Below are 23,134 nucleotides of genomic sequence, written 5' to 3'. Positions count from 1 at the left end.
ATATATATATATATATATATATATATATATAAACATGAGAAATATATAGTTTTAATAAACATGAAAAATTGGATTCATGTATAGGTGAATAAATATATAAGTGGGGTTTGAAATAATTGTTGAGCATATTTTTTGTTTGGTGAGATTGTTATTGTGAAAGTTATTATAAATATTCATGCTACATGTAGACATTGCGGTGTATAATTTTTATAAAATTAAGATGGTTGATGATTGAAGAGGAATGAGTCTATTATGTTCGTAAATATGTTGAAGAAGATTGATTTGTTATATAATAAGTTTAAAATTTTTTGTATAAGATGAATTTTATTTAAAATTTTATGTGAAAAAAATTCATAAATCTTTATTAATAATTTTAAAATATTTTTTAAAATTTATGAATTTTCAAAATTCATAATATTTTTTCAAATCTTTTGAATTCATATATTATAAATTCATTAAAAATTCGAATTATAAAATCATAATCCTAAAAATCTTTAAAAAAAATTAAAGTCCAAAGTCTTCTAAAATTTAGAAAAAAAAAATTAGACAAAAATAATCTTTTAAAATCTTAATCCAATTCACCCCTAATATTATTTTCTAAAAAATTATTTAAAAATTCTAGTATGTAATTATTATTATTATTAATTAGAAAAAAAAAACTTTATCTTTAAGAAACAAAATATCAAGTCCATAATATCAATGTCACTAGTCGTTGTACCAAAAAAAAAAGTCGAAAATAAGTTAGCGTTTTAATTCTTGAATAATTAACGCATTTCCATCGCACTTCCTTGTCGGCTATAAGCTTTTCAAAAGTTCATAATATATTTCGTGATCGTTTCTTTAAAGTTAAGAAAAAATAATTAGAATATAATTAATTTTAAAATATTTCATATAATTGAATATACATTTAAATTAATCTTGAGTATAAATTTTAATTTAAAAATATATAGGATGTAAGAAATTAATTATTAATATAAAACAAACAAACCTTTTTTCTGGTGGAAGATTGGAAAAAACTCCAAAAGTATTTATTAAAAATCGCTTGAAAATACAATAAAAATTACATCAGTCAAAATGACATTTAAAATAAAATGAGGAATTGAACAATCTTAAAAGTTATATTAATTGTCTATCTAAGGATAAACGAAAAATTTATAATATCATCCTCAACTTGATTCCCTTGAAGAGTATGATTCCGCAACAAAGTACCACCCTTCATGGAATACTCTTAACAAACAAACCTTTGATTCAACATTACAAGGATTTATCAATAATTAACAATAAATTTAACTTAAATTTTGAATTTTTTTTATAATCATGCAACTTCCTACATTGATCATAGGGATAAATATATTAAACATTTCCAAAATTTTAATACAAAGTTATTAGTTACTTGCATCTTTTTCTAGTCATTCTTGTTTGATATGTCTTTTTCTTATCATTCATGTTAAAACAAATGCATTATTTTATAATAAAAAATTATTAATTTTTATAATAATTATTTTACAAATTAAATGTAAAATAATTATTAATTAGTTAATAGTGTAAAAAAATACTAACTATACATCAAAATTAAAAAAAAAAGTCACTTGTAATTCATATATGATCCAAAGAGATGAAGCTTGTGGGGATACCTTAAAAATTCATTAGACCAAGCAAAAATCTTATTTAGGGTGATAAAAAAAATAGAAGCAAAATTTAAAATAATCTTACAGGATTTATTTATTTAAAACAGAAGAGAAATTTAAAGGGCTATGCACTAATCATGGGTCCAAACTCCAAACACCTATAAATTAGGTTGAACATTTGTTTTCTACCCTCTCACTATTGAATCATGCAACTTCCATTATTTTTTGGTATGTTCATCCCAAAATGTAAATTTGGTGCAGGATTCAAAGAAGGAAGTGGAGGATTCAAATGCTATTAGGTGCTTAAAATTGTTTCATCAACACAGCCGTTTTGGATTGAATGATTATTGTTAAATACACCTATAAGTTTCAAACGTATTTGGACCCATGATTAATTGGGCCAATTGCCGATCCATTTAGTTGTTGAATGAGGTAGATTGTTAAAACTTAAAATTATTAGAACCTCATAAATAAGAGCTTTAAAATCAAAATAGAAGGTTTTTTTTTGTAATTTTTAATTTTTTTAATATATTGTTGTAATTAAGAATTCAAAACCTTTTTTTATAATAAGAATTCAAAACTTATAATATATTGTTGAATGATTTATTTAAATATAATTCTATAATATCAAATTATATTAAAAAGTATAGTATATAATAAGTAATCCAAAACATATTTAATAAATATATTTTTGTAATTAAGAATTCAAAAACTTAAACACAAATTAAAATGTTGATGAATTATTGTCTTAACATGGGAGCGCTCCCACAATGTAAATTGATCGCATATATAAAGCGCATCCAGAGGTCTCAATTCGTTTGTTGGTGCCATTTTTTATTTTTTTTTTACTTTAATAGAAAAAGCAAAAAGAGATAATTGTGCTGTGTGTTCCTTTGCAATAAAGTAAACGCCGTATAGACAAAGAAAATACGAGAGTTAACGTTTACGCGGGACTACTTGGATTGGATTGGGTTAAGAAAGCATGTTGACCAATGCCTTCACTACACAAGTTGACCCATGCCTAGTACAAGTTTCGCACACGCTATCATTTATAGATAGTACTCATAAGTCATAATAGTAATACACTGTTAAAAAAACAATTTATAGATAATAACCAAAGTATTACTAACATATCCATATAATGTAAATCATTTTATATAAGGAAAATATTAATAAGTGCCTTAAACACCTGATTAAGAAATTTAAAGTCGAATGTTTTTATTCTAAAGTTTGATAATGTACTCTTTCATAATTTATAATATAACTTCTTTAACAAAAAAAATTCTATCTTTTGATTCTTTAATCAGTATTTGGATGCTGAATAACAAGAGTTCTTGCTATATATACTCTAAGCCCATTGTATTAATTAAAATTTATTAAAACGTATAAAATTAAAAGAAAAACTAGTTAAATTAAGAATAAGAATTACAAAAGTTTATGATTTTTAATAAAATTTAATCAATAATAAATAGTGTATAGCATTCTCTAGAGTTTTTTACTCAAATAATAAAAAAAATAATTATTTATCTTAATAATACATCCAACAAAATTATTTACATGAACGATATACTTTATTATTCAAGACGAGAAATTGGTCCCACGCGGTGATGTTATACGTTACAAATCAAGATTTGATAACATGTGTAATGAGGAGATTGAACCGTTTATTTTTGTTTTATTTATTCAAACATCAATTACATTGTTTTATAAATCATTAATGCAAACTATTTTTTTAGTTCCATTGGTCATGCTCCAATTTGGATATGAAGTGCTTGTGTAACTTTAATTTGTTTCCCAATGGTAGTTTGACAACAAACTAATAGGGTCATGCTCCAATTTGGACTTTGCCAAGACATACCAAATCCACCGCATAATCTCGAAAAATTCCATCAAACTAACATGAGAGGACACAGTGACACTAATTTAGGAGAAGAGTATGAACAATAGATTGTAATTTGGAAGAAAAACGTAAATATGTGTTAATCGACTAACCTATTCAAGGATATTTTGAACATATGAGTCATTACATGAACTGATATCGAGCAAATTCAAAAGTTTGCATAACACGGCCTGCAACTTATCCAAATGTTGCTACCACATCTCGCTCGGCTCCAGAGAAGGAATCTGAACAACGTGCTCCACCACAAAAGTCCACCAATTATTATCAGCATGCATGATGAAGGACTACAAACACCTCCTCAATCATATGAATTCACACCACAACATCATCATCAAGATTATGAGTACAATTTGTAGTTCTTCAACGCTAACGGAGAAGACTTCATGAGCAACCTCATAAGTATAGATCTTCAAACACCAAAATCTGCTTATGCATACATGCAAAATATGCTCATACCTTTGTTTGCATCCTTTCACTAAACTATTGCCAACACTTCTTCGACCAATCAACCAAATATCAATGAATTCACCTAGGAAGAGCAACCCATTGTTCCTGATGAAAAAATTCAACCACAAGAACATGAACGAGTACATCAACAACCGACAAGAAATAAACAACCTCTCAGATGTGGAACTGGTGTACATAGATGACATTAATTGCACTTGTTAAATTATTATGTACTATGAATGTCAGCTTGCCATTGTTAATTGACTGAGCACTACATTTATTGACTGAGTCGTTGGTATAAGTCACGAGAGAATAGTTCATCACCTAATATAAATAACAGTAAGGGTTAGATGCAACTTAACACCTTTTGTTTGATATTCACCATATTGCTTAAAACATGAAGAGTATATTCGTTCTTATGTATTGCGATGGTGACATGATTTCATCATATGAAGATATGGCGTTTAAATGTCGCAGTGATCCTGAAGTCATTATAATAAGTGAGGATGTATCGCTTGATGCCTTAAGGAAAACAATTTTTTATGCCAACAAAAGGTTGGAAAATTTTACTTGATCTTTTTTTCCGTCAACCAATTTACGTAGGTGATGGTTATGTTGAATACAATCGTATGAAGCTCAAACACAATGATGATACAGGAAAAATGTTTTTCATCTATGATAACTGCTAAATAGGAATATATTTTAGGGTCAAATTATATAAGAATTTGTATTTTTTTCTCTCTTAATTCTTCCTTTTGAGCAAATAATTGTTAAAAGTGATGAATTTAAGTTTTTGTGCATAAAATATTAAAAGTGATGAATTTATGATGCTTAGTGAGTAAAATAAAACCCAAAAAAACAGGAAAAAAACACACAGAAGTTCCAAGATAATACAATTTCTTATAGAAGACAAATGCTAGAAGAAGAAGAAACAAACATTAGGAGTCATTCCTTCCCTTCATTCCCTTTCTTATCTTCTCTCCCTTTACTAAATATTTTCCTTTTGTAATTGTAAAGTCTCAATGACAATGAGAGGCTAAACCTCATTTGTTGGAAACTTGGTAGCCAACTACTATTGATGTAATTTATATTCCTATCTATTTATGAATATTACATTTGCATTATCTTTTCTTGTACTTAATATTATTGCTTGTGGCTTGATCACCCATTTGAATGGTAAGTTTTAGGGATAACATTAGGAAACATTATTTTCTAATAGAACAGGAAAAAAATATCTAAATAAAGTCATTGCTAGAGATAAGATGATATTTGTTTAGCCTGTTATACATATCTATTCTTAATGCAATTTACTATTTTAGCTCTGCAAAGAGATTTAAGATAGAAAATAGATAAATTATACTCTTTCAAGTAGGGGACCGAAGTTAAAGTATATTAGTAGATGCATGTGTAAATTGGAATAATTATAAAGAGAAGAAAATCATTAACATTACATCAAAGAGTAGCCCTGGTAGACTAAGTTTCCAACATTTCCATCTTCTGAATTTAACTTCTATAATAATTGATTTTTCTTTTCCTTTCTGTTTTTAATTAATTAATTTAAATTCTTGATTAAATTTTTCTTTTGTTTGATTTACTTTTCTACCAATTTAAATTATTGTTTTCTCATAATCTTTTCACATCAATTTTCTTTAACCTCTTTTATTAATAAAATATTTATGTACCTAAGTACAAATAAAGTCTCTGTGGATTCGACACTCGAACTTCCGTTTTAACTTTACTACTTGGGATAAATTGATGCACTTGCCAATCCATTAACAATCTATTCAAAATTTAGTACCAAAGGTTCTATTGAGTTAAAAATAACTTTTGGGCATTCTCCCGATAAATTTTTTGTCATGTTGCACAAATCAAGCAAATCAAGAACTGCCTATGAGATTATTACTTTGATGCTGATGAACTTGCATAGTCATTTCGCAAACTAATTGTCACTTTCTTTTAAGATTATCTACTTTAATCATGTTAGTCCCTGAGTTATTTATCTTAGTTTTCTTTGCTTTTTTTCATTTTCAATCATACAAATTATCTACATAAAATTGATTTCAAATTATGTCATTAAGTCACCTATTTTAAATTTTTTATTTAAGGAATAACAACAAAGATTCTATGTGCATGTTGTGTCAAAGCAAGAAATTAACAACAATAATAAAAAGATTTATAAAGAATTTTAACAAAATAAATTTAATATAAAATTAACAACAACATATGCAAATTAAAATTTTATTTTTTTTATATAAATTAATGAAAAATTTAAAATAATTAAAAAAATATTTTCTAAAACTTAAAAACAAAACTCAGTTTCTTAACTGATTTTTTTTTAAAATTTAAAAAAGGCCACATTTAGAAATCTATTCCTTAGGAACTAATTTTCAAACGTATAAAAAATATGTAATTAAAAAATTGATTTCTTAACTGCAAAATAAAAAAAAAATGAGAAATTGATTTGAGAAAAACTGATTTCTCATCTTTAGTATTTTATATCATGCATATAAATAATTTTTTAGATTTATTATTTGGATAAATAATTAATTTTTTTGTGTTGTTTAAGTAAAAAACTCGCATTCTCCGATTCAAAATCATCATAATCAATAATTTAAATAATGCTTATGTAATTTGGTGTTTACCATACCAGGCACCCTTCGTGCTTGTGTTGATTTCTTTAATATATTTTTTCTCTTTGGCCTTTTAAAAATAATTTAAATATTAGAAAATCCAATTAACTTATTAATTTATATCGTTAATTTATAATACTGCGCACTCAAAACTTTACGCATTGTATCCAAAGCTCAATTTTTTACAAAATTATTTAATTAGAGGATAGTCACACGAAATGAATGTATTTGTTTTCCCACTCTTTTATTAAAAGAATGCGCCGACAAGCTAATAATTCAAGTTTAACCAACCAACCATTCTGTTAAACATGCCGAAACTATGTATTTAATTATAACTTCTTAACTATAAAGTATGAACACAAGATTTTTCTTCTTCTTCTGAATATAAACATCAAATCTTAATCTCAAATATAAAAAAAATGAGACACAGCAATTAAGAAATTTAATTACATTAATTTTAATTAAAAATAATTAGATTTTTATTACATCTGAAACCAAATTTTTAATTTTTTATATTAGAGACAAGAGGACTTATTTTTCTATAAACAATCAGCATCATAACACCAGCGTGGCAAAATAGTAAAGCGAGGGTCTCCGGACGAAGCTGCATCCCAATTTCCTCAACCTTTTACATCAACATCCACAGTCTGAAAAACGTAAAATTACAAAAAAATCTATAATTGAAAAGGAGAGAGTAAGAAACCGCGTCAACAGTGGCGACTAATTCATAATCCAATCGCGCTTTTTGACAACAACTTCTGCATATAAAAAAAGCATTCAACGCCATATTATCTCATCCGTCAAACTCCCAAGAAACCCTTCAGAACCTTCCTCACTCTTTCTCTCTTCCTTTTTTTTTTCTTTTTTTTTCTATAAACCTAACCTAACCAAAAAACCCTTTTCATTATTCTTCATTCATTTATTCTTATTCATCTTTTCATTCACTCACTCTCACTCATGGCTGAAGATGGGAACAACAACGATGTACCCTTACACAAATTCAAAGACAGCAATCCAAACCCTGAAGAGTTCGATGCAAAGGGTTACAGCCTCAGCGGAAAAATCATGCTTTCAGCAATAATCCTTCTTTTCTTCGTCGTCGTTTTGATGTTGTGCCTTCATATCTACGCGCGCTGGTACCTCCGGCGTGCTCGCCGCCGCCAGCTCCGGCGCCAACGCGAGCTCCGCCGCACCCAGCTTGTCTTTTACAACGACGACGCCACCCCCGCAGCCGTGTCACGTGGCCTCGACGCCGCCATCCTTGCCACGCTCCCCGTCTTCACCTTCGACCCGGAAAAAACCGGGCCGGAGTGCGCTGTTTGCTTGTCGGAGTTCGAACCCGGTGAAACGGGTCGGGTCTTGCCCAAATGTAATCACAGTTTCCACATAGAATGTATTGACATGTGGTTCCATTCTCATGACACGTGTCCTCTTTGTCGCGCCCCGGTTGAACGCGCGCCGGAACCGGAAGTTGTTGTTATAACAGTACCCGATCCGGTTTCCGAAACCGGTTCAGGCGAAAATGAGAACCGAACCGGTTCTTCTTCTTCTTCCTCTTCGGTTGGATTGAGTAAGCCTAAGCCTTCGTTGGTTGGTGTGACAATTGAGGTGCCTCCGAGGGACGAGAATTTTCAAAACGAGTTGCAACCGAGTTGCGACTCATCCTCCTCGTTTCGGTCGCCGATGAGTCGCATGCTGTCGTTTACGAGGATGCTCGGCAGGGAAAAGAAGGGGAACGTGTCGCCGTCGTCGTGCGGCGGCGGCGATTGTAGCTCCGCCGCGGAGCGAGGTGAGCGAGAGGAGACTCAGTGAGTCGGTGACTCGGGTGCTGACGTGGCACTTGTTGGAAGCGGAAAAACTTGGGTTGTTGGCGCGTGGCGGTGTGTAATAGTGACGTTTCTGGATTTTAATGTAGGCGGTGAGCGGCGCGTGAGTTAGGTGGCGCGAGATACTGACGTAGAATGGTTTTGGGATGAACATAAATGATGTACTTATTCGTTGATATATATATTTTTTCTTTATTTGTTTCTTATCTTCGGGTTCCAAAAATAGTTAAATAGAATACGAAAATTGCTAATTGTAATGCTTGCTTACATAGAAATGAAACCAATTTTAAAGAATAGCTTATTTCTTATTTTGCTCTTTTCCGAATGAGTTATCTAATTGTTTTATTTTAATTAACACTATTTTGTCAAGTGGTTTAGTAATAATAAATAATATATTAAAAAGAGTCTATTAGAGAATATATATATAATATTAAAGATTTTTTTATTCATGTTTTTTCTCCATAGTCGTGGGAGGTGATATTCTTGATTATGGGTGAGATGCCACTATTGAAGTGGTTGTGGTCTTGGATAGTGGTTTTAACTTTGAATTGGTCTATGGGTGACATCGAGAACAGTTACGATTTCCATTACCACACATACTGAATGACAACTATGATATATGTTCATGTCGATCTTATTCATCGATGGATAGGATATCGTATTCCTATTCAATATTCAATATTAGCTGAAGACCAACTTTATGAACATTAGAGTTTCAAATAATATAGACTTGAAAGTTGCGGTTAAGATTTATCTGAAATGTGATTAGATATAGTGTAAATTATTTTTTCCGGTTATTTTTGTAAGACGCAAATTAAAAGTGATTGTTTAATCATTTTCATAAGATTCAATTCATAATATTCAATTCATAATGTTGGGCGTGTTAATTATTTTTGACAAATAATCCTCATTAATATCATTTCTCTTAATTTAATAACTAGTTGGTTGAAACATTAATTATAAGCTCTTTATTAATGATAGGGGTTGTTTTGAAAAAAAAAAAGTAGGATAGATTTTTTTTAAAGTAAATTAATTAATTTTTTTAATCATTATGAATTAGTTATTCAATTTTATAGAAATAAGTAATCTCTTCAATGATGGTTTCTCTCCTTTTCACCTATAACAAACTAAAGATTATCAGTCGAATGTAAATAACTCCTAAATTTGATCTCCTTGTTGACTAACTCCAAGTTCATTTACATTTTGTTTGTTGTGTGGAGAAAAATAGAGTGGATGCAAATAAAAAGAGAAATAAAATGAAAAATAGATTGTTTGGTTTAAGATAAATGAGTGAGGAATATAATAAAAAATAAAGTTGTTTGGTTTTAATGAGATGAGAGGAGAGAATTTAATAAACTTTTTGTATTAAATAAAGTTGTTTGGTTTAAGATAAATGATTCAGGAATATAATAAAGTCTTTAATAATTTTTTTTTGGTATTAAATCCCTAACGAAACTAAAATTTTGTTTTTAGTTGTTTACTTTGTTTTAGTCTTTCAAAAATATATATATATTATTTTAGTCCTTATAAAATTTTGTTCATTTTATATCAATTTCTTTGAAAAATATTTGATAAAGACTAATAGGAAATCATAGGGACATAGATGAAAAAAAATATAAAAAGGACTATAACAAAATAACAATGACCAAAATATTTTATTTTATTTTATTTGAGACCTCAATGCAAAAATAATTTTATTAAGGACCAAAAACAAAATTTCTTAATTTATTGAGGATCAAACAAAAAATTTATTAGTGTCATATAAAATCATAAAACCAAATAAATAAATTAAATGATTAAATTAAATCTAAAAAATAAATTAAATAACAAAAATAATAATTAAACCTGAAAATTAAAAGAAAAAAATAATAAATTTAGTATCAATTTATTCTCTATTTTATTTTTTATGTTATATATTTATTCTTAAAAAATTATCTTATGAGACAATATCTATTTTTTAGTGGGGACAAAGTTTTTTTTTATTACACACATAAAATTTTTTTCTTGTGGGGCAATTCCCCCACATCCTCTCACGTGCATCCGACACGAGCATAGACGTGACCTTAGTGGAGCAGCAATGCGACCTTCAAGAGTAAGGTTAGAATTTGACAGATTTTTTCTTTAAAAACAAATTACATCTAAAATACAAAAATCATTTAGAATGTGTTTAAATGAAATGATTTAAAGAATTTTAAATTCTAAAAATTTAAATGTTTGAATTGAAATTTTTTCATTTTAAAAATTCTATATTTGAATAAAGGAATTAAATTTCTTCATTTTCAAAATTTTGTGTTTAATTAAAAAAAATTAAATTTCTTCGTTTTCAAATAAAAATTACTGATTACCACCATGAATTAGTAAATATTGTGTATGATAAAAAACTATAATGTTTGTACTTAAGAAATATTTTATTTGATAATGTTAATTGAATTTATTAAGCACAAAATATAACTTCAAGTGCACATTTGATTAGTAATATTTCTAAAGTACAAACATTATATTTTTTGGGTAACAACGAAACCCTCAAACTCAAATCAAATTCAAACTATCATGTGCTAGTAGTCTGTACACTACGATTCATCATTCATGCGTTTGTAGGCACAACGCAAACATCTCCTCTACACAAACAAAATTAACAAAAGAAAAGTCCACGTCAGAGTCCTTGTTAATCTAGTTGGAAAGCTGTGTGGGGTTTATGTGGGTCCCCTTTGTCTTCAAAAGGTTTGCCACCTCCTTGTTCCGCTCCTTCGTCGCACTGGATTTTGCCTCCATGGTTAAATCTGTCACTTGCGAGTTCACTTGACTTCGATGAGATAGTGAGTTTTGTTGAATTTAGGTTTTGAAGATGAAGAGAATAATTTTTACTAAGTATACATTGGAGTAAAATCTAATGTGACACCGGATCAATTTAAGTAGAGGAAGAGTCATGTTAATCCTAGATTAGAGAAGAAAAAAAGTACAGATGAGAAATTAACGAACCAAAGAGAGCAACGGAACTACCAAAATGATAGTGAATGTGAGACTAGCGAGTGTGTGAGAGTCGAGCAAAAGAGTGTAAGAGAGTCTAGTAAGAGTGTAAAAGAAGGTCAGAGCAATGAGTAAACAAAAATAGCATGAATTTTTTAAATTCTCTCCTTTTAGTCAGAAATTAAAATTCCTTAATTTTACTAATTTTCAAATTCTCTCATTTTAGTTTAGAAATTAAAATTCCTTAATTTTAGTAAATTCAAATTTCTGTATAAAATTTCATGAATTTTAACATCTTTCAAATAAAATATTCAAACATCAAATTTTATCTTAAAAAAATTTTAAATTCCTATTTAAATTGTTTCCCCTGTTTTAAATACTTCATCCAAAGCATTTGCAACCGTGTATCCTGTACGGTATTTAAGAGTAAGAAGCGGTGCTTAATCTTGAAAATTGATATAACATTCAAAGGGCATCGTAACCTTTATGAGAGAGAATCGCTTCTAACAATTTTAAAGACGTGAGGGCTTTTTGTGGGATCCAGTTAAAATTTCAATGAGGTGCTAGATTGGAGATATGATCTTATTACATTGGAAACGTAGAAAAGTGGGTTTTGTAATTGTGGATCCGGCTACAAGGTAGGTTCAACACTGAGATGAACATAATAATGTGATGGACATGAGATTTGAAGTAGGTAAAAGTTGTTGCTGATGTCCACAACCTCTTTATACTTTTTCTGTGAATCTCTGGTGCAATTGATTGTACTTGGCTTCAAATACTGCACATACCATCTACCAAGTTCCATTGCCTTCTTCCAAAGAAAATTTGTTGCATAGTTGCTGTAACACTTATTTCCCATATGCAACAAATGCGTAGGCAAACGCATGTTCATTTTCAATTCTCATCCGTACTTCATTCGATGAACCATAACTTTTCATATAATTCAGATTTAGTCATGAGCAAAAATGCAGAGTTAGCTAGCAATCACATGATTTTACTTTTAGTTTCAACCTGATGACATTTTATAGGGATTGACAAGTAAAGCTGACTGACATTAACATATTGGGCATGGACAAAGAGTTATTATTACATTGATAAAAATTCATGGTGTTACATGGGGATATCATTACATCAATATGTTAATGTCGTCAACAGCAATATTGATACAGGGTAAACTGATGGATGTTAGTATTTAGTGATAACTAGAACTGTAATGAATTCATAACTTAACTAAGCCTAAGACATTTAGCAAATGTCTCGAACCATTCAGGGGGCAGAGTGCTATAAGCAGCTATATAAGCAGCTATTGTCACTGTCACCCTGTTGAATGTAAATTAACTGGTTCAACATACTGAGATCTACGCCTTCTTTTGGCTTCGGGGGACTTCATGCCACTCACCTTTCCAAGCTTTACAGAAAACTTACAATTTGTTGGTGGTGACACCCCGGTTGATCCATGTCTAGAAGACGAGGGAGACTTTTTTCTTACAGTTTTGTTCTTGTCACCTTGTGTGGAGGGATTTTTTGTTGGAGACTTTGCTCTCTTTTTTGGCAAACGAAGCTGCACACCCTCCCGTTCCTTACTCTTTTGCTTAAGGAGCTTAACATGAAAGGGATTAACGGATGAGTAGCAGACAGACCCATCAACTCCATTTCTCTCTAGAGCTACATCTCCATTGTTTACCTGGAAAATTGCAGACCTCACATTATAGATTGAAATAATGATCCAGGGATAATCCAATTAATTGGGCCCTTTAGTGTCAAACATCTTAACATGAAGTAAGAGTTCAAGAAGTGCATTGGATATTGCTAACAAAGGAATTACCAGTTGAAGAAGGGAAGAAAAACTTCGAGCCACATCATACTTGTTTTGACCCTTCACTAAATCAGAAAAGGATAGGACACCACTACTGCTTGCTTCAAGGGAAAGCAGGGAGAACTTGTCAAGAATCCTCTCACCATAGTCTTGGATATCAAATGGTGGATGCAAGTCCTGTCATGCCAAAAAAGTCCATTCAATACAAATAACTAAAAAAGAGACAAAAGACACCCAAAAGATGAACTCACCTGTTCTTCCAAGTTGTCCTCAATTTTTTGTTTCCACGCTGAAACCCTTGTAGCCATTTCAGTTTGCTTCTCAGTTTCAGCAATGCTTGCTAAGAGAGCATTCTAGATGCGGAAAAAATGGCAACCATTTTAGTAAACAATATACTAGTGCAAGGAAAACAGATACTGCAGAATTTATCATTTAGCTCTACAACTCTGGAACTGTACTGTTCCTTCAAACTATTGTGTAGAAACAATGGCTGATATATATACTATTGTGCTTTACATAACTTAAAGTTCTCTCGAGGTTTAGTAAAATAAATTATGAATTGGGATAGGGAGATTGACAGAAGCCTTTTTAACAGATATTCAGAAATGATAAATAACTACTTTTATACCCAAAATGTCAAGACAATAGCACTCCTACCAGGTGAGAGCGGCAAAGATCTTCCAAACTAGTCTGAGAAAGATCCACAGCTTCATCAGGGTTGACATGAGCATCATCAAATTCATGCTGTTAATTCATGTAGATATAATATAAGTTTCAAATGTCATTTAGAATATATAAATAGTCATATTACAGGTCTCCTCTCCTAACCTCATTACTGAAAGATGGTAGATCTTCTTCCATGTAAGCATTGTCCGGCATATCAAAATCAGGATTTCCACCATCATATTCATTGTCATCATTGTCAGCTTCAGAGTTAAAAAATGTTCCACCAGTTTCATTCCCCTCATTAACAAGAGATTGCCTCAGCTGCAATTTATGTACCACATTTTGTATATAATCAAAATTCATATATTGGTAAGCAGATTAACAGAGAAACCATGAAAAAGTACCTTCTCATATAATGGAGCTTGAGAATCCCTTTGTCGTTCATGGACAAGATGCCGCATCTCCCACATTTCCATGAGCTCTGGACTGATAGGACCACGCAATTTTGCAAGCGGAAACAAGGTGTTCATAGAAACTGGTAGTCTGACATTGATGCTATTCTTTTTTAAAGTGTTCACTGCAGGTACAACAAAAAGATAAAAGCAGATAAATTACACAATTAAGGTAAGGCAAATTTGATGAAGAATTTTGGGAGGTTGGGGGGACCTTTTCTGAATGGCTTCACCCTTAAGTTGCCTGGTTCATGAGGATTTAAAGGTTTCCATGGATCATCATTATCTTCGTCTGAATTGTCTGAATCCCTAGATGCATCACATCCATGATCCATATCAAATCCATAATTGAAGTCATCAAGACCAGCAGAAGCAGGAGAACTGGACCGGACATTTTCATCATTAAAGCCACAATTAAGTTTAGGGGAGCAGTTATTAGCACCCTGACTCTTAGCAGCTGATAATCTACGAGCACTTCCACCAGTATGTCCTGGAGAAAGAAAGCTTTTACGAGCTGAGGTTCCTCTATTAGCATCATTTTGAGTTGTGGCAGCTTTGCTGCTCTTCAAAAACTCATGAACTGCAATAGCATCAGATGTGTCCAATAAAATAAAGTCCTGGTACAGGTCTGTGGTGGACAACTGCAATAAATCATCATATCATTAGTGAATAAAACTATACAAACATCACTATGCAAACAGCTGCAAGCAATTAAGGTGTTAAGGTACCAGAAAAGACTCCAATTCCCCTCCATCACCACCAGCATCCAAGCAGTCACCTTCAAGAACAACTAGATTTGCAGGAGGTTTAATAAAGTGATCTAAATTCACTTTGCCTGTTGTAGCATCCAAGGAATTCTTTTCTTCAACTGCAACAAAACAAAAATACGATATAGCCATTTGCAGATATATATACTGAAATGAAGCAACAATTATTGTTTTGAAACACTTGATGAAAGACTGATAGGAGACACAAAATACAATGAGAAGAGGGAGAAACCTAGAATGAGGCATTCTCAATAAATCTCTGGTTTTGACATAGAAGTCCCAAGCAGTGAGAACTTATTTCAGCAATACCATGACCCAAATTTAATTGAATATTGTTCAGATCCAGAACCAAATTTAAGTAAAGATTTATAAATATATATGCTCAACCTTGGTATGGAACAAACCTATTGTTGTAAACTAAATATTGCTACATAAAACTAATCATTATCATTATATAATAAATCCCCTAATGTCATAATTCTTGTTTTATCATTCAGTCAACTCATCTCCATCAAATAGGGTACCTGGGATGTCATCCAAGCCCCAGAATTGATCATTTTCTTCATCGGTAACTGCACGGGGACCACTTTCTTCAGGTTGGACTGATGCCCCATCTATATGATCCTGATTTCTGCCCAAAAAACATAAGTTAGATCAAGCAGTACTATCCAGGTTGCAAAAACTGAAATAAAAAAGTGAGTCAAAACAAATTATTACAACCTATTTAATTTGTCATTTAAAGTTTGTTGGTTTTGTCAAGTACCAACACTCAAAAAAGGTTTAGTTATTAGGTGAAGAGACACATGATTGGTTTCATATCTCTAACATGCCTACAACTTAGGTCATGAAGTGAGGGCAATGCACAAACACCAACTATTTGCTGAAATTTAATTTTTTGTTTACAAGAATGGAAGCAAATAGGATCAAACTATTGACCACTTAGTCATAAAGGACCTGATACCCTTCCGATGGAGACTCGCCAAGCATGACAAGAGGATGCAAGACACAACCACAACAATTATAGTGGCCACAATAATACATGGAATCACTATTGCGGATCCAAGAAATTCCGCTATGCAATAGTGCTACAGCGCCGCTATAGTGACCATTTAGCAACACTAGTTTATACAAGATTCTATTTTTGTGTATCCTATAATTGTAACCAGTACCATATCAGTATATCTTCATATTTTATATCGAGTTATTAATGTAGTCATAACCTAGATTTTTTGAAGGAAAAAAAACCACACTATTCATTAATTGTGCCAAGTAATGTATCACTATCTGTGCAACATTTCATAAAACATAAAAAAAACTGTAGCCACGATTTCAAATTTGACTGCAGATATCAAATATGATGCAACTATGGCCCTTAATGAGTGATAATTATTCACCAATTAACCCGAAAACTGCAACCAGATTGAAAAGGAAAGCTGGAACCGGTATTTGCCTCTGACATGTAATAATAATAATAAAAAAGGTAAATCCTAATGCTGAAGCAGATAATTCTATTATTTTTCCCGCTTGTAATACCTATGTTCAGGGCATGCCCTAGCACAACCATGAAGTTGCATGGTTGTGCCTTGGTCACCAGTTGTTAATGGGATATAATAATAATAATAGGCTTAATTACCAATTTGGTCCCTTAGTTTATTAAGAACATTCAATTAAGTCCCTTAGTTTTTTTTTTTAATTTTGCCCAATTGGGTCCTTTATGTCCAATTAAGAAGGATGTCGTTAGTTTTTGACAACTTGAACAGTGAAATCTTCTTCCTACTCTTTCGCAGCGCCTTCCCGATCAACTCTTGCTAGATCCATTTTGGAAGGATGTCATTAGTTTTTTCCGTTCGTCACACCTTCACCGAATCACAAGCACCCCAAAGACGTCGTGTGGTTGGATCTAGTTTGGCCTCCTTCCATTCCCAATTTCCCAAGCAGGTTTGATCTTGTGATGACTGTAGCACGTGCATTGCCCAGGGCATAAGGACATCGGCGGAGGAGGGTTGAGATGTTGTGTGCGATTGTGCGGTGTTCATCCTGCTCATAGGAATAGTCAAAGGTTTTTCATGTCATCTCAGATTCCTCACACGCACACCCTCTTTGATCTCAACACCTCTTGGCTTATATTCTCACCGGCCCACATCACTATTCTCACCATTCTTTTTAGATCATGCACCTCTTTGGGAAGAGAACAAGGACAATCTAGTTTTTCCGTGGGGTTGGTTTCCAAATGGCCTCTTTCACGGTCTCATGCCCTAAGTGCACTTCTTCTTCTTTTCCCCCTTTGGGGTTGAAATCTCAGGAGGCTTCCAAATCACCAGTTTAATGAAATTGAAGGACCAAATTGGACAAAAAGGACCAAATTGGGTAAAATTAAAAACAAAGGGGCCGAATTGTATAGTAGAAAAACTAAGGGATCTAATTGAGCATTTTTAATAAACTAAGGGATCAAATTGGATATTAGGCAGTAATAATAATAATAATGGTGGTGATAAAAGGTAAAATTCTAATGCTGAAGCAGATAATTCTACTATTTTCCCCACTCTATGTTGAGGGCATGCCCTAGTGCAACCGTCAAGTTGCGTGGTTTCGCCTTGGTGACTGGTGGTTAATGGGATATAATCTAGAAACATAATTTTTGCATATGCAAGGGGAAGGCTGTGTATAATCCCGCCAATACTTTCACAAAGCAAGGAATCTCTGACACTGGGATACATTAGTCAGCAACTGCAATTTTGGTCACAATGTCAAGGCTTTTGGGGTGTCCACAATTGCAATCGTGACCATATTTGTTCACAATTTTCCATTATATCAAGGAATGTAACGACAAATCCAAAGCTGCAGTTTAAAACCTTGCTTATGTTTATTAAAGAGAGATGGCATAGAGAGAATTGCAGATTACATAATAAATTGCAAAATGGGTTTCGGCCCCTTTGTTCCACGCCACCTCCCTCTAAACAAATGAGTGAGACAGAAACAAAATTGCATATTACATAACAAGATGCAAATAAAGGCTGAAACTTTAACCCAAAAATCAAACCTTTTCTGAGAAAGAAACTCCAAAGCACGCAAGACCAAGGTGTAGAGATATTCCACCTTCCGACTATACACCTGCATGGAACCCTGAAGCAGCAGAGCAGCTACAATAACCCAGAAACAGCTCATTCAGTCAAAACACAAATCTTAAACCTTATACGGGAACCTTCAAAAGAAAAAACTCAGTACGATGTAACAAACCTTCGGCAAAATTCACGGGACTATGTCCTTCTTCTTCGCCAGTGATCTCGCCGGAACAGATTTTCAGCAAATACTCCTCAAGTTTCTTGGCGAGGTTAACTTCCCAATTCGATTCTAGGTCACGCTCCGCGTGAACCGCGTGGAAGCCACCGCTTCCACTACCCCCCGGTTCCGAGGTACCCTTAGTCATCTTCAGTGAACGAAATCGCTACGCAAATCATGTAAATGTCGCAAATTTCGACGCCAAGAACCAAAAGGGGAAAAATCCTAGGGTTTCAGTTTTCCGGCGAGGAGTTAGAAAACTCCGAAAACGAAAATTAGGGTTTTGAAATTCCCCGGGAAACGCAAAATAGGGTGCTGATAAGTTCGTAGCTTGTGTTGTATACAGAGAGAACGAGTAGAGAACTATGGCAGCAAAGAGAGGACAGAGAAAGAGCGTTTTTTTTCTTCAAAACTTTCGATTTGTTTTTCCCGCTTGCTTCTCTCGATCACAAATCAAAAGTAAATTGGGCCAGGGGCGTTCTCAATCTGAACCAATGAAAGGGCAAACGATAATTACACCTCCCCTATATAATAAACATACCTCTGCTTTTCTTTTCTTTTTCAATATTTTTTCTAATTGATTATTTGGGCCCTATGAATGTCCAAATAATCATGAATGCCTATTTATCGTCCAAGCCTTATGAATGCCCAAATAATCACGAATTCCTAAAGAAAATAAAATGTTGAATTTATCACATAAGATTATATATATGCATCATCATATTAATTGTTGAAAAAATTTATCGTGGTTTGAATATTTTAATTATCATTTTGTCATCACTTCAATTTATAAGGACCAAAATGGGGAATTTTATATCTTTTCCCTCTAAGATTAAATATTAGATGCTAATAGTATGAGTATGACCCTTGTATAAGTAGGTTAGCATGATGTTCATTACTTATTTTTTTCTCATTTATTAAGTTGTTAGTCTTTCACATCCCCTCAAGGGTATAGGACTTTACGACTAGTCCAACATATTTTAAGGTCTATAAAGTGAACTTTAAGGTGATCAAGGGCTTTCTAATACTAATAACTTTTTTTAACAAAAAAAATATAATATCAGTATTTTATTAAAATAATTATATATATATATATATATATATATATATATATATATATATATATATATATATATATATATATATATATATATATATATATATATATAGAGAGAGAGAGAGAGAGAGAGAGAGAGAGAGAGAGAGAGAGAGAGAGAGAGAGAGAGAGAGAGAGAGAGAGAGAGAGAGAGATGATGTATTAAGAGACAATATATTTAATCAAAATTAAATAATGAGTAGTTGATTAAATGAGAAAGAGTAACAAAAATATTAGGGGCCTTACAAAAAATAAAAGTGATTTTTCCTTCAAGGTTCAAACAATGTCACCTAGGAAAAATATACAACTTATTCACCAAACATGCATTAATACTAAAAATTTATATACATACTATATACATAAATACTAATGCAAAATAATTTTATTCTTAGGGGGCTTAAAATAATAGCTAGGTCATCCTGGATGTTGTTTCCTGTTGTGTTCCATTAGATTCTAAAAAAGTCAATCATGAAGCAATAATTGGAATGCAACAAGTTTTAACCGGTCATCCTTATTCTTTGGTCGATCCTTTAGGACTCGGGGATGACCCTTTAGGACTTTTGCCAACCATGCAGGACTCTAGGCTGACCCTGTAGGACTCTGGGCCGATCCTGTAGGACTCTGGGCTGACCCTGTAGGACTCTGGGCCGATCCTGTAGTAGAACTTTGGGCCAACCCTGCAGGAACTGTGCCACTCATAGGGCCAAGAGAGTAGGGTATCCCAGCATCAGTAATCCATGCATCACGTGAAGTTGAATTAGCAAGTTCATAGAACTTCCCAGGATAATAATTATTTGCTTCAGTAGAGGTTATGACCTTAACACCTTGCCATTTAACTCTTTTTGAGGTGTCAGCACCAGGGCCCTTGTTGTTATACTCATAATATGTGCATGTGTCCTTGTTTGCATTTGCTGTCCATGCCTCGTACCCTTCAGGTAAAAAGATATTTTCAATTTGAGAGTCCATGATCACCACCTTAGAGTATGGCATCCATGGCCTTCCAAGGAATGCTAGCTTAGGTTCTGCAGAAGCCAATTCGGGTTCTCCAGTGAAGTGGCAGCTTTGAAACACAAGGGCACTAGCACTATTAGCTTTGACTCTGCCACCAGCTGTCACCATGCATCGTGCACCCTTTAAGGGGTTTCTCACAATTAGTTGGCAGTTTTGGAAAACTGCAAAGGCATCCCCAAAGATAAAGTCAATGGTGCCACTGATGGTGCAATCACGGTAGAATTGGCGTTGAGATTGGGCAAAAAGAGTGTCTTGGAACCCGTCCATTTGACAATTGTAGAACACAGCTTGGTCTGCTGTTACTAAAAGTGCCACTGCTTGTTGTTTCGAAGACCCTGCTGTGTTTTCAAATCCAATATCCTTGGCCATGAAGTTGGCACCATTAACAGCTGTCAAATAATGACTTATAATAAGTTAACTAACTATATATTAATATGAATGTCATATATACCTCACGTGTGAAGAAAGGTGAAAATTGAAATTATACATGCAATGCATGTATAGGTATAGTTATGGATGAAGAGTCATGACACTCCTTTTGCTTTAGATTTAATTTTCATTTGTTACTCATGTTAGAAAACTCACCCAATGAAACATATAATTGAAATGAAAAAAAGAGATAAATTAATAGAAACATTAAAGGAGTATTAAAATATGAGTTTAAAAAAGCATAATTTTATGTCAAGTTATTATTTGATGTAGGGAAAAGATGTAGTTTATAATGTTTAATAATATTCCTTTAATAAAAAAGAATATACATACAATACTATATACATAAAAAGAATTTTTGCGATACTTACCAAAGGTAGCACTCTCTAAAGTTGTGGAACCATCAACAAAGTTTAAACTGCCAGTGAATTTAGTCTTTGTAGCACCTTCTCCAATAATTGTGACATGGGTCATGGTATTGGTCACTTTTACAATTTCCTTATACACACCGGCCTTGACTTGAATCACAAAAGGTTTATCATTGTTAGCGGGAACAGTCTTAAGAGCTTCAGTGAGTGTTTTAAATTGACCAGACCCATCTTGGGCCACAACTGCATTAGGCTTAACACTTCCAAGTGCAACCTGGAGAAAACGTCTTTGTCCTTCATTCACCCATGAAAGGAAACCATCCACAACTGTTGCTTCCTCAGAGAGAAGTCTCCTATTGAAAATTTTTGGCCGAAAGCCGTTGAGCATTCTAGAGATTGTATCTGTCATATCCAATGCATTGCTACTAAGCTCCAAAGAGGAACTCATAGCCATAGCCATTTTCTGACTAGCTTTTTCTTCTATATTCTTAAGACCTTCCAAGCAAGTATATTGGTGAGAAATACTCCCCGTGAGCCATACCTTGAGGTCATAAACAATTTCCATCAACTTGCTAAAATCAAACTGAATCAATAGACTTGTGGATTTCATAATAGCATCAACTGCATAGCCCAAAATTTCCTTACAATCATCCATAGCTAGTCTTGTCCTCTCATCTGTGACAATCTGTTTATAAAGGGTGGAGTTGTTTATTATGTTGTCTACAAGTTCCCCAATTGCGACTTTGAACTGAGTTTCGATGAGCTTCTTCGGGTCTGTGTTTACAAAAAGTGAATTTCCAAGGCTTTGCTTGCACTTTTCTTCGTATTCTGTTCCTTGGCAAATTGTGATTCCACTACTATGAGTGCTCAAGACATTCGATTGATGCCCTGTTTCTCCATTAGTTTCACCTCCAGGGTTAGGGTTAGGGTTAGGGTTAGTATTTAATCCAACAGGGTTAGGGTTTAAACCAAAAGCCATTGCAACAGGCATCGTAGCCACAAGAAGGATTGAAGAGATGATAAAAATGGCAAAGCTTCGTTGTTGTTCATGGTCATTGTTATGTCCACCCATGTCTCTATATACGCAATGAAAAAGAATCAGAATTTTTTTTAACCCTTCTAGGGAGTGCTTTTCAAAGTTGTACGGAATGTGCTATATTCTAACTTGTGACTTTTGTTCTATTTATATATGCTCTAACTTCTCTGCAAAAAAACCACGGTTAAATGGAAGGTAGAAAACTATTATGAAATGAAAGGTACTTAATGTGTGGTGCAATACATTCAAACATGTCACCTAATTAATTCCTAAACTTGATGCAAAACATTAATTAATGGTCATTGTCTAATTTTGGTATGTAGATCATATCATAAAAAAGTGATGGTTAAAAAAGATTTAATTTAGAGGATCTCCTTCAAGCAAGAACTTTAACGCCAATATTGGTTTTTGACGTGTATGATTACGCGACCTTTAATGTTTGTTGTTGTTTTGGTATATAGTTATATCAACCTTAGTTTTTTCAAATTCTAATTTTTACACCTAATATTTTTTTATGTTGCTTCCTTTTTTGTCACATTATTCTTTAAATCTAATTATCTATTATTTTCTCTCCCCCGACATGAATATATCCCATAGGAGTGTGAGGAAAAGTTTTTTATAATTATTTAGTAATCACATTGTTTAACAAAAAACATATCTTATTTCATATCTTTTCCATGTGCACAAAATTAGTAACACATTCTAAAATGCTTTTTTTTTTTTTTTTACTTGGCCTTTGTTACTCATGTGATTCCATCATACCTTGTTCTCATAGTAACTGGTTGTCTTGCATTAATATTATTCTTTTTTAAAACT

General features: G+C 32.6%; 3 protein-coding genes across 3 annotated transcripts; 1 reads left to right on the top strand and 2 right to left on the bottom strand.

Annotated features, from left to right (window-relative positions):
- Positions 1-7,338: 7,338 nt before the first annotated feature.
- Positions 7,339-8,637, top strand: LOC100791545 (RING-H2 finger protein ATL2). Its single transcript, XM_026123669.2, has one exon. The coding sequence runs from the start codon at positions 7,563-7,565 to the stop codon at positions 8,415-8,417; it is 855 nt and encodes a 284-aa protein (XP_025979454.1). The 5' UTR covers positions 7,339-7,562; the 3' UTR covers positions 8,418-8,637.
- Positions 8,638-12,467: 3,830 nt separating this feature from the next.
- LOC100785753 (condensin-2 complex subunit H2) lies at positions 12,468-18,852 on the bottom strand. Its single transcript, XM_003534790.4, has 11 exons — positions 18,337-18,852; positions 18,140-18,239; positions 15,624-15,730; positions 15,061-15,200; positions 14,547-14,973; positions 14,285-14,457; positions 14,043-14,201; positions 13,872-13,958; positions 13,466-13,567; positions 13,224-13,391; positions 12,468-13,082 (listed from the first exon to the last, which is right to left on the bottom strand). Exons 1-11 carry the CDS (start codon positions 18,524-18,526, stop codon positions 12,714-12,716), a joined length of 2,022 nt encoding a protein of 673 aa, XP_003534838.1. The 5' UTR covers positions 18,527-18,852; the 3' UTR covers positions 12,468-12,713.
- Positions 18,853-19,684: 832 nt separating this feature from the next.
- LOC100785214 (pectinesterase/pectinesterase inhibitor) lies at positions 19,685-22,480 on the bottom strand. Its single transcript, XM_003534789.4, has 2 exons — positions 21,286-22,480; positions 19,685-20,874 (listed from the first exon to the last, which is right to left on the bottom strand). The coding sequence occupies exons 1-2, from the start codon at positions 22,352-22,354 to the stop codon at positions 20,054-20,056; spliced, it is 1,890 nt and encodes a 629-aa protein (XP_003534837.3). The 5' UTR covers positions 22,355-22,480; the 3' UTR covers positions 19,685-20,053.
- Positions 22,481-23,134: the final 654 nt, after the last annotated feature.

Source organism: Glycine max, chromosome 9 (genome assembly GCF_000004515.6).
Source record: "Glycine max cultivar Williams 82 chromosome 9, Glycine_max_v4.0, whole genome shotgun sequence".
NCBI lineage: Eukaryota > Viridiplantae > Streptophyta > Magnoliopsida > Fabales > Fabaceae > Glycine > Glycine max.
This window is presented reverse-complemented; position numbering and strand designations above follow the sequence as displayed.

What these genes read in the sequence shown, in the direction of transcription:
- LOC100791545 (XM_026123669.2), top strand. Translation starts at nt 7,563, where the DNA reads ATGGCTGAAGATGGGAACAACAACGATGTACCCTTACACAAATTCAAA.
- LOC100785753 (XM_003534790.4), bottom strand. Translation starts at nt 18,526, where the DNA reads ATGACTAAGGGTACCTCGGAACCGGGGGGTAGTGGAAGCGGTGGCTTC. An exon ending in GGGCTTGGATGACATCCCAG is followed by an intron (nt 15,201 to 15,623) that starts GTACCCTATTTG and finishes GTTTTGTTGCAG; the next exon opens with TTGAAGAAAAGAATTCCTTG. An exon ending in AAGCTCCATTATATGAGAAG is followed by an intron (nt 14,202 to 14,284) that starts GTACTTTTTCAT and finishes CATAAATTGCAG; the next exon opens with CTGAGGCAATCTCTTGTTAA.
- LOC100785214 (XM_003534789.4), bottom strand. Translation starts at nt 22,354, where the DNA reads ATGGGTGGACATAACAATGACCATGAACAACAACGAAGCTTTGCCATT. An exon ending in TTTAGAGAGTGCTACCTTTG is followed by an intron (nt 20,875 to 21,285) that starts GTAAGTATCGCA and finishes ATTATTTGACAG; the next exon opens with CTGTTAATGGTGCCAACTTC.